General features: G+C 44.8%; 2 protein-coding genes across 4 annotated transcripts in view; both read left to right on the top strand.

The window, feature by feature from the left end:
- Window positions 1-6,626, top strand: part of LOC136445836 (homeobox protein Hox-B6-like) — a 56,867-nt gene extending 50,241 nt beyond the window's left edge. For 2 of the 3 annotated variants that reach the window (XM_066443981.1, XM_066443982.1), the window contains 2 exons: window positions 4,247-4,771; window positions 5,338-6,626. In XM_066443981.1, coding sequence (XP_066300078.1) covers window positions 4,387-4,771; window positions 5,338-5,636 — 684 coding nt within the window. In that variant the 5' untranslated portion in view covers window positions 4,247-4,386 and the 3' untranslated portion in view covers window positions 5,637-6,626. Of the gene's footprint in view, window positions 1-698; window positions 4,772-5,337 lie in introns of those variants that run through there. The other variant, XM_066443980.1, reaches the window with a different exon arrangement.
- A 1,128-nt stretch (window positions 6,627-7,754) lies between these two features.
- LOC136446586 (homeobox protein Hox-B5-like) lies at window positions 7,755-16,762 on the top strand. Its single transcript, XM_066445045.1, has 4 exons — window positions 7,755-8,959; window positions 9,691-9,813; window positions 12,568-13,287; window positions 15,651-16,762. Exons 3-4 carry the CDS (start codon window positions 12,681-12,683, stop codon window positions 15,902-15,904), a joined length of 861 nt encoding a protein of 286 aa, XP_066301142.1. The 5' UTR covers window positions 7,755-8,959; window positions 9,691-9,813; window positions 12,568-12,680; the 3' UTR covers window positions 15,905-16,762.
- Window positions 16,763-18,405: the final 1,643 nt, after the last annotated feature.

The raw sequence follows: 18,405 nt of genomic DNA on the forward strand, positions 1-18,405 counted from the left end.
GCTGAGAAACGCCGTGTTTTGGGATCGTTTTTCTAACGTCTGAGTTTCACCCTGAACGAACTTTTCTTTTAGAGCGTAGCCAACAGGCTAATGAAAACTGTACATGTTTCAAGTGAGCACAGATGTGAACACAAAATCCACCGTTTCTCTACTAAACAAAATAAACTACAGCTCTTGTGCGAGCCACACTGTGTTATAGAGAAGCCCAAACATACACAAAAATGGACAAAAGAAAAAACCTTACAACAATATCAACCATCTTTATTTTTAGCACATTCTATTCCTCAACAATATACAAAATATCATGAGAAATAGAGTTTTCTACAACGGTATAGATCACAATGTAGCTAGCCTCTTTAAAACAATATTCAGCAAGGAATAGTAGTGGTAACAAACATATAAACACACAAACATATGCTACATTTTATACTTCTATTTGTTGCGAATGCCTACTACGGTAAATAGAAATAAGATATATATACTTCCGTTAGGTGTAAGGAACAATATTATGTCAATATCAACCCATATTTAAGATATTTATATACATAGTTAGATCTAAAAGACCGCCGGTATTTTTACACGTATTGCCATGGACACAAACCAAAAACATTGCGTGATTTTTAACTTCACTTAAAACGCTTACTGTATATGACACCGACGATATACATATACTGTTCATTAAACTGTTCATTTTCTAATGACACATACCAACCATAGTATACATTCTTAGGAAGCGATGTACCAATGCTTACATACAATAGGCGTAAACACGTAATACGTTATTCGTATGTATAACCCATACAACCGATTTTACAAACACATATTGAAATACATCTTTTCTAAAGACACTAGAATACTCTGTTTACCTGAAATACAGCTCAAAACGCACTTTAAAAAAAAAGCAAAAGATCAAAATAAGTATTTGCGACACAGCCGTTTACTACTGTAGTGTAACATTATATATTTATGTGGATAAGGTCAAATGTACATCTATTATACCGTCCGTATTTTATAGTATAGTGTGGCTAAGACATTCAAACGCTCTTCTAAAATGATTACATTTACCGACAAAATCATATTCTATTGGAAAATGTAGCTGTATACACGCGGATAAAAACACGTACGCTACAATCTACCATTTCTGTTGCCACATACATTAAATAAATAATGATGAGAATGATGTCAACATTACTGCTTCGGTAAGCGTAAATCAATATACAAAATGCACAGCAATGTTTTACCGCATATATATCTTTATCTCTGTATCTTTCATACCAGCAGAGTATGACTATGTAATAAGATAAGACCGATAGCGGTAGATGCTTGGCTGTTTACAAAACAAATCTTTTTAATCAATTACTAACATTCCTGTGTCGGTAGTATACATGTAAATACGGTCTCTTGCCGATACAAATCGCAAACACCGAGGTTCATTCATCGCCAACGTGTTCATGAAAATAATGTCAAATGTCAACAGTGTATGATCATTTGTTTTGTTAGAATTTATCTACTATGTGTTACAGTCTCTTCATTCACGTTAAAACCTTGCAGCTATATATAATGTGTACGGAACATCACGTAATATTGTGACTGCGTAGTACGCTACATGCCATGCCTTTTCTCTCGGTTTCATCTCTTATTCATTCAACAAAACATGCTGTACGAAAGGGTAACATTTATGGCTTGTTTTGATTGTCTAAAAAATTATAATTAAAGGATACATTTCTCCCCGTGGCGTATTGTAAATTATCAACACTCTCAAATTAGGACGAAAATTGGCTGATATCGTAATCATATTACACCATATTTGACTGTAAGCTGGTTTACTTTTTTTTCTGGTACAGTATAGTATTTTTTGTGTGTGTGTGTTTGTTTGTTTGTGTGTGTATGAATTTGTAAGAAATGTAAGAAAATCACAAATACGGTGATGCTTATTTTACAAATCGTTGTCCCTAAATTGTCGCATGACGTGGAAATATTGAACGATTATTCAATGATTTTTTGAAAGGTGAAAAAAAGGTCACACGGCAACTGCTTCGTGCTAACGCTATCTCCGCAGACAAAGCGTTAATTCTGCCGGACAAAATCAACTCATTTGACTTCTCTCTCGGTACGTAATGTGATCAGCTTTCTGACGTGAGATTTGAAATTTCAAAAGATGTAATTGACACGACGGCGGTCTGCGTGCGTTGTCGTCTATTCAGCCGCCTGTCGGCTCGAAATGCCAGCTTATGTCAGCTTGGCGCGCGCACACAGCACGCTTTTGCTGGCGCCAAATCGAACGGAAAAATAGCGAGAATAACAATTTTGCGATGATAAATGTCAGTAGATATTCTGTGATTCGATTGTGTGGCCTGTCAGTGTCTAAAAGGGCACGGCAGTGTCTGTCTTCTTGTCGGAGGCTTGCACGAGAGACCGACACGTCATTTGCCCGAGCGCGCCCGCAAAATTGGGGGTATCTTACAGTCGGTAGATTTCTCCAACGCTACAAGCTGAAATAACACGTCAAAAACTTCGTTATAGAATCGAATTTCACCAGCGAAAATTTCCTATAAACGAGCAATCGTGTCCTGAGAATTGGTTAAAACAGATGCCATGTTTACATGATTTTTAATATTTCTCATCTCGTTGAAATTGCGGACTTCTGATGACTTGAGGGTAGCGACCAGACGCCTCTGGGTACACGGTGTCAGTTTCAGGCTTCTAACTTGTCGGTTACCTAAACAGAATCATTTCCTTATGCGGAACACACAAGACCGGTTCATAAACAAACCCGAGAATATGTAAAAGTCTTAGCTATCTTTGTCTCTCTAACGTTCGTTCGAACCGGATGCGTTGTCTACAGAATTCCCAGACCCAAAACACTCGACACAAACGTTGTACACAACCTTACTGAAACAAATATTCCTTCCACTCTCCCTCTCTCGGCGTGTGGACAAGAGGCCAACTTCTTTTAACATTTCAAAAAGAACGATAAACCTCAGGGTGGATGCGAGTGTAGATTTAACGAGCTCATTTATTGCATCCCAAACTAAATGTAGGTCAGAGCCATTAATTTTCGAGAAATACGGCTGTCATGTGGGGTGGAACAGCGTTCACGATACTCTCCCAACGGACCCGAGCCTCAACCCTGCCTTATCTCAAAAATCCGCCCCGTGTTCTGCCTGACCACGTAGCCATGTCCAATTTTCCGCGGAGAAAAATTAGGGGTGAACCTTGTTAAAAATCACGGTCATTTATGGCGCGAAGCGAACGGAGATGGCTATCGTTCACCTCAGTATGTGCGCACGCAGATCAGTTTATTATAGGGGTGCCTGCGGCGGCTGGAATCTTACAATATCACACAGGAAAAAGGGTTATAGCAGGGTTAGTTTCTTCAGACCATCGTTTGCAGTTCGCACACACGTTCTCGGTTGAGGTGAGACGACGTTGTGGTGTACCGTACTGGTGTAAACAAAGGTAAACGAGCAGAGTGCGCTGCGGCCTGTAGGGGGCGCCCCTCGGTAGTACCCACCGCCAGATGCGCCTGGTGACCTCCCCGCGACTCCAGCGCGGCGACGTCCAAAACTCTCTCACAGACCATTTCTCCTTCTCCCTCGCTTACGGAGTCGATTCATTACCTAATGCTCTGTGATGGCGCCCTTACCTTCTGCGTAAACACAGCTCGACACACGGTGTGCGCACGTTGTTTTTACGACGTTATAAAACCCACGTTCTTTTACTTCGAAAACACACTTGTTCTCGACTCGTTCCTTTGCTACTGCAGTCTTTCTTGAGTAGGCGAGAGAGTTTCGTGGCGGCGTGGAAACTGTCTCGGTGGTGGAGAACAGAAGAAGGTTGACACCTGTGTAATTGATTTCTACATGAAATTGAATATCGTAGCTTTAATTTTCGCTAGGGTGAAAGGGACAGGGTCAGGTGTATGTTTCTGTGTCGATTTTTGCCGCGTCGTCGAGCGTGAGTTAAAGCGGACGTGTTTTCGTAAGTCGTCCGTGGCGGGGAGCTGGAGGGGGGTGAGTGAGAGGGCATGGGCGGCGGTGGGGCGCAGTGTGGCCGGGAGGGCGGCTTGTTGTTTACCTGGACATGACCCATCGTAAAATATTTCATCTTCATGAGAATGAGGGAGGGTAGTGAGGCGTGAATATTACTGTGTGGCTATTGTCGGGGGATGTTTTATGGGGGCTGGACGGACTGCCATTGGTGGACGCCGGTCATCTGATCGCGTCATTTCTCTTGTCATTTACAGATAAGTGGTTGGAGGCATATCAGATTCACTCCCAAATCGTCAACAAATCGAGATCGGACGTAAGCACGTCTAACTACACTACTACTACAGTACTACTACTACCGCTACCACCCTTCAGGACGACCACGCCGCCATATCCAATGAGCTCGTATTTTGTGAACTCCTTTGCCGGTAACTTACAAAACGGGGGCGACACGTACCCGGCAGGGCAGGGCTACCCCGTCCGCTACGACCCCATGCGCCAGTACCCGACCCCGTACGGCCCGCCCGAGAGGTTCCCGGTGTACTCGACCGGAGACGGGACCTTGTACGGGGCCCAGCAAGGCGCCTACCCGGACCCCATCAAGCATGAGGCCGCCCTGGCCAGCCACCATCTACCTCAGTATAGCAGCTGTAAGCTGCAGGCCAACAGCCCGTCCCCGCTACCATCGGCGCAGGGCAGCCCGGGGTCTACCGTCGGCGCTCAGCTACCGCAGCCGACACCACCCGTCTTTCCGTGGATGAGGAAGGGCAGTTCCCAAACGGGTGAGTACTTTCTCTCTCTCGGACAATGGCCTCTGGTCCCGTAGGCTATACTCTTAATGACCTGCCCTGGCGACCCCTCCGTGAACCACGAAAAAACAAAACGACCCTCTCGTAGAGGGAAAAACCTGCTCCCTACTAGTACTACGGCCACTGGTGAGCGGTAGGACATGGTGGGGTTACGCTGAGGTCGGGTCACAATGTCAAATGTTTTTATCGACGTCGTAGTGTGCTCGCTGTTAGTTCTAACAATGCCGGGTTACAGGTTTTGTGACGCTAAACGGGCCATGATGGCCCCTACACGGGCAACCTGAACTTCTGACGGATTTATGCACCTCGGTGTAAAATGTGAACTCAGGGTTGAGTGTTATAGGGAGTAATTCGGCGGCAGAGCGGTCAATTTTTAGGGTCAGAACAACAATAGATGGTCCTGACGGACTCCACACTGACCATGCGTGTGTTAGTCCGGATTTAATGATAGGAAATCTACATATATTGTTCATTTGTGCTGAAAGTTATTAATGAATGGTTATTCAATGCGTGCCTGTTTCCTGTGCCTTTAATAACAGCGATGGGGGAAGAGAAGAAGAGAGGACGGCAGACGTACACGCGCTACCAGACCCTGGAGTTAGAGAAGGAATTCCACTTCAACAAGTACCTGACGAGGAAGAGACGCATCGAGATCGCGCATTTGCTGGGACTGACGGAGCGACAGATCAAGATCTGGTTCCAGAACCGCCGGATGAAGTGGAAGAAGGAGAACAAGATCCCCTCTCTAAACGCCACCACGATCAACCAGCTCACCAACATGAACAGCCACAATAACGGCGTGAACTCGGACTCTGACAAAGACCTGGACATTAAATAGTACAGTACAACACGCCATACGCGTGTGTGTTCTCTCACTCGACCAATGACATCATAAATTTCCGCACATGTGCAAAGTGCAAAAATCGTATACCTCACCCCTTTATAGAAAATACCAAGGAAATATTAGGGCTGTTTTAATTAAGAGATTTTTGTCAACCGTCCGAAACTTGATATGCAACTTGTCTGAGCAATGTTATGTGTGTATAATTTGAGAATTGTGTGACCAAAAACTAATATTAATTTCTCTACAATGCTTTAATACTATTTATTAGTGATAAGGACGTTTTCTTTATTATACGGGTATTAATATATATATGTATGTATTATGGTATTTACATTGTGTGAGCTTTAACACAGTAGATTACCTTCGGTTACAGCGGCAGGGAATGTCAATGATGTAATATTAATTATCGTTTTACGTTAATTACATGTCACCAATATGAGGATACATGTGAGAATGAATTATATTTATGAACTGAATGAAAAAATCTCACATCAACAATCACGTTATTACTACAATATTGCCACCAGTGGAAAAAAAAGCTAGGTAAAGAAATTTGTAATGTGTTAGGACCGTATTTTGAGTAGTTGACCAAAACATTTTTTGTACTGAATTTATAGATAGCAGCATTTAGGTCGTCTATTTAAGCAGATTACATTTTATGGAGGCTTGAAGAGTACAAGTTTTGCCAAACTGTGAACGTTTGTATGTATATATCTATTATATATCATGGACTTCTCAACCATCCAAAGAGCTTTGGGGTGATCACCCCTCGCGTTCGCCAAATACGGACACTCAGGAATATGTATTGTACTGTTTTTGAACTATTTTGTCTAGAACAATTTGAATGTGCGTCTCTTATAGAGAGCGTTATGAAGTCGAGAGGCATTGGAAAGAGTCGTGAATTGGTCGGTTTAAGATTGTAGCGTTGTTGAAAGACTGTTTTGTGGGAGCGGTATTAATTAAAAAGCTGACGAAAGGAAACCACATACGAATCTGACTCATGTGTTTCTGCCTTGTCGTTATAGATGCGCCTGTTATCAGAAGTTGTTTCGTAGTTATCTATACTGAAAGCTGTGTTACGTTCAAACTATTTGTTTAACAACCGTGATAAAATCTTGCTGCCAGGTAAAAGAAAATTGAGGGTCTGGAAGTGATAATTTGCTGTGAGATTTCGCCTTCAGCTAGAATTCCTTCGCTCCATTTCCTTTCCCAGCTGCCCCTAAGACATTGTCACCCCTACCTGTAGCGTCCCCGCGTTTTTTCCTTTTCTAATACAGTTTGGCGGTTGTTGGGTGAACAGAAAGACCTAGACTCCTAAACCGAAGGTTTACCCCCCAAAGGAGAAAGCAGAGTAGAGACCTTGCCATTGGAGAAACTCTGTAAGCTGCTTTAGTCACGAAAAACCAGGTAGTGTGCGTTTGTTTTTTCCTTTTCACCTTTGTTTCAGGTTGGCCATGTGGGGAGGGGAGGGGGGTGAAGTTTTTACCCTGATTGTGGTGAAAGAACCGCAAGCGGGAAATTATAGTACAAGGCGATGAAAGGTCATAAGGTCAGGTTCTGCCAGACCCTGCTAAATCCCGGGCACGTGCGTTTCCAATAATGTTTCTGATCCATTTAGGTGAGAGGGATTATTGGAGGATTTCCGCGAGTTTAAGCCGGAGGAATCCGCCGGTGTCATAAAATTAGATAGGTGGACCTTAATGATCGCACCAGACTATTTCTGGACAGGCCGGTTTCTAAATTGTTTTTCAAGATTGTAGAACTAGGTAAAAGGTAGAGTAGATGGGCACCTACACACACACCTACACACACACACACATACACACACACACACACACACATACATACATGCATACATACATACACGTAATAAACACACACACATAGTAAATACACACACATTGCATGCTTACGCTTTGCTTCAACAAGCAATATGTTTATTAAACTGCTTTTAAAAGCCCAATAATAAGTTGTTTTTAGTGATTTGACATGTCTTTTTCATTCTAATTTGTCTTTTTAACTTTGGTAGCTTTTTTTGCTTTGCCAAATCTTTTTTTTACCTTTTATAATCATATTTAGCATGTTGTTTTGGTGTAAGTACGTGGATGGCAAGTTCTCAGTGCAAGTGCAGTTTGGCATGAATACGTTTTAGTGGTCTATATGAACCCTGTGGATCCGATCTTGTGTCGCTATAAAAACCGCAAGGCTGGATCGACAGGTTCATATAGAGCACGATCAGCATCCGCACCCTCGCTTGTATCTCATCCACACCGCACATTTCCACCGGCCCGTCCACGGCCATATTAGGGCATGGGGAAGCCCTGAAAATGACCGCTTGGGGAGGGGAGAGGAGTCGTTAGAGCGAGCAACTCTCGCGGTATCGTTATATTCTTTTCCTTCGAGCCACACCGGACCTACCTGGAAAAAACAGAAGCGTCAGAACACATGTGGGCCCGGTGGGGAGGGAAAACAACTTTTTTCCAGCAGGTGAGGTGATATAATCACACCTGTATGACCCACAGTTCACCCAGCTAGGCACTTAACGGACCAGAAAGGTAGTCCATCATTGCCCGCCGCCCCTGGTCCCCTGGCACCCTCCCCATCTACCCAGTATCTCGGTAAATGAAGTTGCTCTGCTGAGGTCACTCTACTTTTTATGACCTTTTGAGATGGAAAGATATAAATCACCCCGTCTTTTTCCCATCACCCCCTCATCACAAGACTTCTGAGCACGCCCAGAACTTTTCCTGCCAAACTTTTTTCCCACGTCAAGTGACGTCCAAAGCGAGGGCTATCTATCGACGTTTTCAGGAGGAGGAACCGGGGAAATGAAGTATAGCGGTGCTTTTACCTACCACATAGCACGGTGGCCTGCGGTCAAGTGGCGACAAGACGAACACATCGCCGCAGATCTGGTAAGCCATTCCCGTCTATTCTACACACAACTTTAGAAAAGCTACAATCCTCTTCTCCAAATAAGGGCAGATAGTAGCCAGCACTCCGGCTTACGGTGTAAGTGAGAGGATCTAGAAAGTACTGTAGCTGGGATCAAAATTTCTTGTAGAAAGAGACTTGCAGGAGGACTACCGCCATTGATTCTGAAGGAACGAGGCTGTGATTGGTTGAGGGGGTGGGTCAGTACGCATGCACCTCGCTCATGTAAGTCCTAACCCGCTAAAAAGTCGGGATAAAGGATGCACAGGCCAATCTCATTCTCTTACACATTCTCATGCAGACTTCGTGCTCTGGTAGCGTCTCCTGTCGGCCCCTCCAGCCTCCTGAGCCCCGACTAGGTCGGGAGAGCGGCGGCAGCGTAGGTAGGTATGCGGCGGTGCAGCGCGTGAGCTCCCGAGAGCACTTGAACTGCCCGCGCGCCGGTTTTATTACCCGCCCGTAAATTGAAGCGCCGTTTTACGGCCGGGAGCCGTCGGCAGTTTGGGCTTGAGTTATCATGTCGTGTGGCCGGCGGTGAAGCTATTTATGCAGTAAAGTTAGGTTGGATACACGTCTAGCAATTATACGTCGTGTAGGCAAGGGGAGTTCTCTAGTGTGGGAAGTGTCTATTACGATATGTGCCAAGAATGGCTAATGGCGGCAGGTCAACATGTGTGCGCCGGCATACATCAGTCAGAGGGAGAGGAGAGTCCGTACCCACACGGTGTCTCAGGGTAATAGCTTCTCATGCTCTCCCCTGTGTCACCCTCCGCCATCCGAAACCCATTGGAAACTCATCATAACCCACGGTCCCGGGGGAAAAATCCCAGCCCGCCCTGCCACCCAACCAAAAAACCTGGCCGAAATGATAGGTTATTGAACATAATGAGTTTCAGTTCGATCTCTGATACAGGGGGAGATATATGCTCATTGGTCAGGCTGGTCACGAAGATCGTCAACAAATTCATTCCATTTTCTCTAGCCGATAGGGCCGAGTCCGAACGCTGACGCGCGAGTCCTCCCCTACCACTGCGGTCTTCACTCCGCAGCCGAGCTCACATCTTGATACGATCAAGTCTTCTTCTCCTTTTCTTCTCCCTCTCTCTCTGCTTAGGTCTCCTCCTCCTTCTTCTTCTTCTTCTTCCAACGTCTTCAGAAAGGAACCTGGTTCAACTCCTCGTCTCAACTCTTCATCATCTTCACGACTTCATCTTCCAAGCAGCATCCTGAGACCTGGGTACGGTTTGTCTTTCTTTTTCTTACTTTCCACCTTTTTTTTACCTTTCTCCACTTTCCTTGTTATGTTCCCTGTCCCTGTGGATGAAATATTTGCCTACATGTTCGCCGTCGTGTTGATTTCATGGCGAGCCTGATCTTTTCTCCTTTTGGAAATTTACGCGGGAAACGATATCGACATGAATCTTCAGGTGAAAAGGCGGGCTAAACGGCGTCGTAAATTCAGCTTTTATTACACCTGGCGTACATTCGTCTCATTAATAGGTAACCTGGGCCAGCGAATCGATGATTTCGCCACTTCATAAAAATCTCAGCTACAAGAATCCTTTGCTCGGTCACCGAGTATGTGTCCTGTGGAAGTCTTTGGGAAAAAAACGGTTCAGATTTAGTTCTGCTTGGCTCCCAACAACTATCGATGACAAGTCTCATTCAGGTGATGTATTGAACAATTTATCTCTCGGCTAATACCCCTGAAATCAGTTTAGCTCCAAATTGGAAATTTGTGGCTGTTAATACGCGAGAGAAGAATCTAAGTTATTGGGAAATGAATTTGTACCGTTGCAAACAGGATCATGTATAGCAGAGTGTTGGCGCCATGGAGAATTTTCCTACCTTACATAGCATCGAGTTTCTTATTATATCTGTCAAGCCAACACCTGCGAACCAACTGAGAAACTTGCACCTCCCCATCCCTCTCCTTAGCACATTTTGGCCGCTGCTCAACTCTACCTCGTGAGTATCGCCCGACCACGTTGTGAAAACGTGTAGTAAGATAGTAAAACGTAGAAAATACGAGCTACGTTTATGGAGCCATTTTGAGTTTATTGTCACTAAAATTATAGTGTCTGCCCTCCGCCTAATATCGCCTCTCTGGTGCATCGTAAAATCCGTCTGGGTGCGCACGAGATAGTGGGTACGTACCAGCTAGTCGTAACTGATTCGCTGGCTCCCGCGCGTGTTGTAGGCAGCCCTGGACCCTCGCGATCTTTTCAGTCAGTCCTCCAAACACGAAGCGACAGGCAAATATAAAACGGCTGGGGCACGGTAAACTCGATCACAAAGATAAGGAAAGGGGTTGTTGAAGATAGGGTGCGATATGGTATGTGTTCTGGAAATGAACGCGCTCCAATACGGAGTCTGAGTGGAAGCGTTTTCCGGAAAGTTTCTCAGGCGTTACAGGTCGCTGGGGTTGAGACGGGACAAGCTATGATGGTAGGGTGGTGGAAGGGTCCGGGGAACAAGCATGTGGTTTTGTTGTGAAAGATCGTGATAAATGGATGCTGGTGACTGGGGCCACTTTCGGCACAATACGTCCACCGGGCGCTACAGGCTGTGGATGGCTGTCCTCGCCTGCCTAGCGTTCACCACACGTCACTCCGAATTATATTGCCAACTTCCTACTAGGCCTTGACTCTGAAAACCACGTCTACAGAGTTTTATGCAGCGTTTTGGGAAGGACAATCACATTGTGAAGCATTGGTGGCTCCTGACACCCGTGTCACTTGCCTCAGGCTTTTCTCTGTTCTAAACTGTTCTCTGTTCGCCTGCATCCAGCAAGGCTGAACTTTTGTTTTAGCTACATGTGAAAGAACTGAAACTAACTCAGATTTTGATACGGAATATTTCATAATCTGTTCAAAAGCCCGTGACACGGTGATGTTTAGAACGGACGGTTTGGTCTGTGCTGTAGTCCGAAGTAACGTGATAGCATCCAACACCAGGGCGCGGCATTTCTGACCAAACTGAGACAAAAACAGAGCTGAGAGCGAGCCGCAGTGCGAGTAGCGTTGGTTGTAGAGTTAGGCTGAATCGTGGGTTTACTGGCGGAGAGGCGCGTTTGGCTAGGGGATCGATCCTGACACTTCTATCCTACACTGGTAACGTTACCTCACGTAGAGAGGTGGGGAGGTAGTCAGGTATAGACGTAGCGGGGCAAGGTGAGAAGAGCGCTGGCTGGAGCTCTACTTCTACAGAAGACGGCAAGACTGTTGTTGTTGTTGTTTATTCACGTGCTGGTTGTTTACCCTGTGTTGTTGATTACGTTAGCGTACGGACGTCGGTACCTGCGACGTGGAACTGAAGCATGTGATGCCATGTGGAGTCGTAAAAAAAGACTCGAGTTTACAAGCATGTCTGATGTACGTACTTACGAGTAGGGGTTACTCCCAAATCGGTTGTAAAACAATATATGCGGCCGAAACTATCATCGCATCGATGTTTTCATAAAGATTTAAGCGCTCGCACTTTGTTATAAAACCACAGGACTGCGTGATGGTGAAAGGTGCACGAAAAAGGGCTAGGACAAGTATAATTGTGGCAGACAGGTCGCTAATTGCTCTCAAACGGTGCCGTATTTTTATGACCGTTTTTACGACGTTGTGAAATATAGCGAGGTGAGTTATGTACGCGGAAGGGAGAGGGAGGCGTGCCAATGCCTAGGGTACCCGAGCTGTAACCGTGGACTTTTCAACAACAAACTCTGTGCCACAGGCGACCCCTCCGCCAGCACAGTAGCACCGCAGATTCATCACGGACGGAGGCAGGGAGTCGAGTTAGGAACGACGGATGGTTGTTTTACCTACGTTGATTGACTTGACCGTACATTGTTGAAGAGACGGTTCCAACATGTGATTATTCTATTTAAAATGAATTCATCATCCACTGTTCCTCACTGTTCTGTCCCTGTAGGTCGGGAAAAAGCCTGGCGATTGGCTGTTTTTCTCACGTGATGTTCCATTTCTTCCTTATTTGGTAGGTGTCCCGTGAAGGTGGGTGTGTGCAAAGGCAGGAGCGAGACATTTGTCCAATTCATCAAACCCACTCGCAGGAAAGCGACACACGGCAAAGGCCACAAATCAACCAAAACAAATGAGCTCGTATTTTGTAAACTCGTATCCCGCACGTTATCAAAATGGTCAAGACTTCCAGGTGGGGAGCTTCTCGTCGTCTCGGGGCTCCGGTTCGGCCGGGCCGTACGGTGGGGGCTCGGCGGGGATGGAGCCGGCGGCGGCGGCGGCGTACGACTACAGTTACCCCCGGCAGCAGCAGCAGCAGCAACCACAGCAGCAGCCTCAACAGTCTCAACCGTCTCAGCCACATCACCAGACCCAGAGCGACTGCACCCTGACACGAGGCGACACGCCGCACCAGCAGCAGTCGGCATGTGCACAGTCAAGTATGGGGGGTGGAGGGCAGACCCAGCGTCTCACGCACCTGCCCATGAGCACTCCCGCCATGAGTCCGGCGACGTGCACTTCGCCCCCTAGTAGTACCGGCATGGCGACCCATCCTGCCTCCCAGAACACGCCGAGTCCTCCCGACGTCGATCTAGAGAGCGTCGGCAGTCCTAACGCCACAGCCACGGCCGCGGGCTCCGTCCAACCCAGCAACAACAACACCGCCAACAACACAGCGTCCACATCCCCTAGTAACATCCCCATGTATCCTTGGATGAGGAAAATCCACCTGAACCACTGTGAGTAGCCGTCCTCCTTACTTACTTCCGCGTTTACCCTAGCTACCATCCCACCACCACACACAGACCACGTCCTCGCTCCCCCAGCCTCACACGCTTGTGTGCGAGCAGTCTGAACTTGATAGCGTAGTTATGTCACTGTAACTTGGTTTTACGACCCTTTATTGAGCTATTAATAGAGTTATCTGCGCGAAAATGGGCCGTAGCGAGCTGTAGTTGGTCTTCGCTGTGTGATATATCCGTTTTTACGACGCTTTCCATTGGCCAATTGTTGTACAGCCTTGCCGTACTTAACCCTCGTTTGTAGGTTTGAGTGCCCCAAAAGAGCTATCTCCAACCAGCTTTATTTATCGTCCAGCTACCTTAGGGTGACAAACGGGCCAAATAATTCAGGAGTCAATGTTCCTTTCTTGTAGCGGACAGGCACGCGATTTTTATCGGTAATTAAAAGGCTTGACACTCCAATAACAAGCTATTTAGTGTCTCTCCTCGGGCTGAATGGGGTCGACTTCCAAAACAACATCCCTGCCCCGGTCAAGCCATTCAGGCCATACTGCCCAGCACTATACACCCTATACCTTCCACCTCTCACACAGTATGCCACAAGAAAGATCTCAAGTTTAATACCTCAAGACAGTGTATTCTGAGTCCCTGGTAAATTCAAGGCCGGGGGATGTCAAACGACCGAACCTTAAATTGTCGCCATTAATTTTAATCCCTTTCATACACACACTTATGGCAGCATTTGTACCGTAGATCGTGTTCAATGAGCCGTAACCTGTGTTGTTAGGTGTATATCATTCTCATAGCACGTGTGAACCAAATACGGTATCTTATAACACTGATATCTTGCCACTTGGACTGTATGTCACCCTGTCTCTTGACGAGGAAAAAAATGTCGTTCTTGGCCCCTAGGTCAAGAGGTCGTCTGTTTGACTCCCCCAGTTGATTAAACGCCTAAAACAGCCTCTGGAGTTCACAATACTCGTAATTTATTCCACCAAGCCAATGTCAAGGTAAAGAAACGCACCCTGAAGTATTCTCACCATGTCTAGACGTGTTTCAACGTGTTGTTGTGCATTCTTGTCACCACAATCTCGGGAAAACTCAGACAAAACATGTCAGATAAACCTAGCTGTATGAACTTGGAATACCTTTCTATAACCAGCCGGTAATCTTCAACAAGAAAATGTTAGCCTCAGTCAAACACTCACGTTTTAACTTGGCGTCTCCTCTGTAAAACTCAAGGTTTTAGGCCCTACACTGTCTCTAAAATAGGTGGACATTCTTCTACCTTTTTCTCTATAGCCCCTTCCTCAATATACGATTTTCTATATACGCCAAAAGTAGTGACTCAAGGAACTGGATCAAATTTTGAAACAGACGTTTCAGACAGCATCCGCTGTCTTTCGTCAGTGAAAAAAAAAAATTAAATCCAGTTGCTTGAGTAACTATTTTTGGCGTATCTTATTACCTTGATGTCTAATCTTCATCAACGAATTTTCTATATACACTGGTAAAATGGAATATAGACACAACAACGAACTACAAGAAGAGGCCAATCTATATAAGATATTTCCCTACAAATCTTGGGGACCATCGTTGGTCTATATAGTATGGTCCTCATGTAACAATGAAAACCAAGGCTCTGCCTATTACAGCTTTATAATAAACAACATTCTAAATGTGCCATCTTGTGGGTGCTATTTTGCTGTAGTTTTCCCCTGTTTACAAAAATGAGACAACATACCAAAAAACATCCCTACGTCCTATCACAAGTCCACAATATTCCATAACACCTACGTCCACAATATAATACATGAATTTTCATATTGAGAATCAGCAGGGCTTCATTTTAATGATTTGGTATGCATGTAACAGACGACCTCTCTTGTAACCGAACACTGAATTACTAAATCTTAAATTTCAATCCTAACCTTCAGCCCATGCAAGTTTATGAAGGCTCTCTTTTAACGGACACAGAAGCTATGGCGGTGGTTAACGTTGGGTAGAATTGACCAAAAAGGGGTTGATATGGATAGAAGATTTTTAGTGTATCAGGCAGGGTGGTTACTAAGTAATGCAGACAAAACTGCTCAAGAAGACCATTCAGGGGACTGTTAAAATCTGGTCACTGTGGACAGGTGGTCACTACAGAGAGGATTCTTAATGTTTGTGTCAGTGGGGATACCTTATCTAAGGGGCAACCAAAAAGTGGTCACATTGGCCAGGTGTTCCTTATGAAGAGGTGTTCACTTGTACAGGTTTGAATGTGATATGTATAATAATGAATAATGTACTCAGTTATAGACAATAGATGCTTAATGTTTGCCTGTTTTCTTTTGTTGTTGGAACCTCTACAGCGGCTGGCACGGGAGACAACAAGCGCACGCGCACAGCGTACACGCGCTACCAGACCTTGGAGCTAGAGAAGGAATTCCACTTCAACCGATATCTGACACGACGACGTCGCATCGAGATCGCGCATGCGCTGTGCCTGACGGAGCGACAGATCAAGATCTGGTTCCAGAACCGCCGGATGAAGTGGAAGAAGGAAAATAAACTGAAAAGTCTGTCTCAGTGTCAGCAAACTCAGGGACTGAACCCAGAACACTGAGTACTAGAACAAAGGGGACTAGGTGGCGAGAAGGAGCAATATGATATCATACATCCACCAGAAGTTGTTTATGTTTGTGGTCCGTCTAATCTTAGTGTCGAGTCCTTTCCTGTACTGTATCTGTCCTAATGTGACCAAACGTCAACACAAAACGTGGAGAACCCGAATCTGACTATTTAAGGACATTGTGTAGATATTGTAGTATATTGTGTTTGTGTTCTGGCTGCAAGAAGAGACTATATACCTCGAGATATTTGTTTTTGGCAGGGAGAAGCCCGTATACTTGTACAGTGTTTGCGTCCGGCAGAAGAAAAAAAGTCACATACTGTTTGAATGAAGAAACCAATGTGTATAGATGTTTAACGGAGAACGTGTTTAATTATCGTAGATCGTAAAAATGATTATTTCTCTCGAAAAGCAAAAAAGACGATGTTAGGTGGTTCACACACGTTAATGGGACGTAAATATTCGGTAGCTGTGCCATTGGAGTCCGTATAGACGACGTAAAGTAGCCGTAGTGTCTAAGATTCTACACCTCCCATAGGCTGGGGTCCGTAACAGGGTTCATTAGCATCGATCCGCTTGACAATCTGTGTCGCTTTGTACCTGTATTTGTAACGTCAAATTTAGCCGTGAGCGTGGGTTTAAACATGAGTGTGACGCCTTCCTTTTTTTCTGTATATTTATTATTTTTTGTACTTCGGTCCGAAGAAGAGAAAGGATTAATGATAATATAGCCGAGAATATTGAAAATCATTCGTGCCAAGCTAAATGTGATTCCCGAAATATCGATGCACCTCATCGTGGCTTGTAAAATTGACGGCAATAAAGAGTATTATTCTGTGAGCAAAAAAAAAACGAGAGAGAATTCCCGCTTCGGTTTGTGGCTTGAGGTTTTTAGCTTTACTTAGAGCTGCGTGAGGCACAATTGATGGCTCTTCCCGCCTGACTTGATGTCCCTGATGTAAACGCAGTAGCCCAGAACCCGAAACGAACAGGGTCGTCCGTCAATCCCGTTTTCCAATACGCAAGGTCACATCACGGCGCGGGTTCATCCAGAGTTCAGCACCACGTGACCAAACTAAGATGGCGGCTCTGAGCAACACAACGCCAGGGAGTGATGAATGATGGGACGGATGGCGGGGAGAAAGCTCCGTGTATAACAAGGGAAACTGGTGCTTTGTCTTCTCGATGGGTTTTATAAAAAAAATTAAAGTAAAAGAACAGTACAAATGTAAGAAGAAACTCCAAATCTAAGAATGAAACCAAGGAGGTTTTCGTGGTCTCGATGAAACGTATTCTGGACGGGAATATTTTCCGTCTACCGACTCCACAAGATGTGAAAACTTGGTAGAGATTTGGAGTTCCTGTCGAGATTTTTGGCCACTGATATGTAGTGACAAGATTATGTGACAACGAAGTGATACTAGGAAGGCAGTCCAGAGTTTTAAGGTTGCCTTGAATTGTAACAACTTCAACACTTATCAATTGTAATAAACAAACAAGGCTTATATGCCTCGATCATTATAATAAATTCGAGATGCCTACAAGTCAACCCCATCCCAAAGAAACACTTGAAACTTGGAACCAAGGAAATCTTCATTAAGGAGCAATATCTTCAAGAAGAGGCCCACATCTTCAAAGAGTCTTACCACTCACAACTTTGATCTTAGTTTTATAAACACGTCTTTGATATTCCTTATCCTTCACTTACCAACTATTATGTAAGATCGTTTCTGTGATATTGTGCGTTATCGACAGTAAACTGACAAGAAATATCGGCTTCAAACCTCCCTTTGCCCCTGCAGCAACCTTCAGGAATACACGCACCGTCCATAAAATCTCTACGTACCTTGAGGGAAGGCTTATTATATCTATGCTAAGGAATCATTGTAGTCAGATATGTGTCCGTCATGCGTTTTTCAATCTTGCTAGAGAGGTCTGTTTCGGGTTTCCAAAAGTGAAAGCTTTTTTTTTAACAGTCGACCCACTTCTTTTAAAGTGTTTCTTCCATTCTGAAGTATATTGGATATATAAGACCTTGAAATAAAACTTTAAGTTAATACCAATCTGTGCAATGTGAGAGAATTTGAAAATAACACATATCATTTTGTCGGAAAAGAAATAGTGTCGACGCACATATAGCTAGAGAAGGTAGCGATTTTTCTCAACAGTTCTGTTTGATGATGTTTATATCGTCTGATAGACACAGTCGTTGGACACTGAGAAGGTCAGAGGTTACAGAAAAGGACAATGGAAGGTCTAGGTTTAAAATTTCATGTTTTAATATCAGGTTCACCCACTTAGAACTGCAATAATCCATTGAAATATCGTGTGGCGCGAACCTCACCATGTAGCATACGATATGACGCGTGATATTAATAAAACGGAGGGAAGCGGTCCCCCTAGGGCCTATCCACCCCAGCCCAACTGTCGCGGTTAGACAGACCTTACAGCCCTTAAAAGCGGTCATACTTACGGTCAGGACAGGACTCCATTCC

This window comes from Branchiostoma lanceolatum, chromosome 12 (genome assembly GCF_035083965.1).
Source record: "Branchiostoma lanceolatum isolate klBraLanc5 chromosome 12, klBraLanc5.hap2, whole genome shotgun sequence".
Classification (NCBI taxonomy): Eukaryota; Metazoa; Chordata; class Leptocardii; order Amphioxiformes; family Branchiostomatidae; genus Branchiostoma; species Branchiostoma lanceolatum.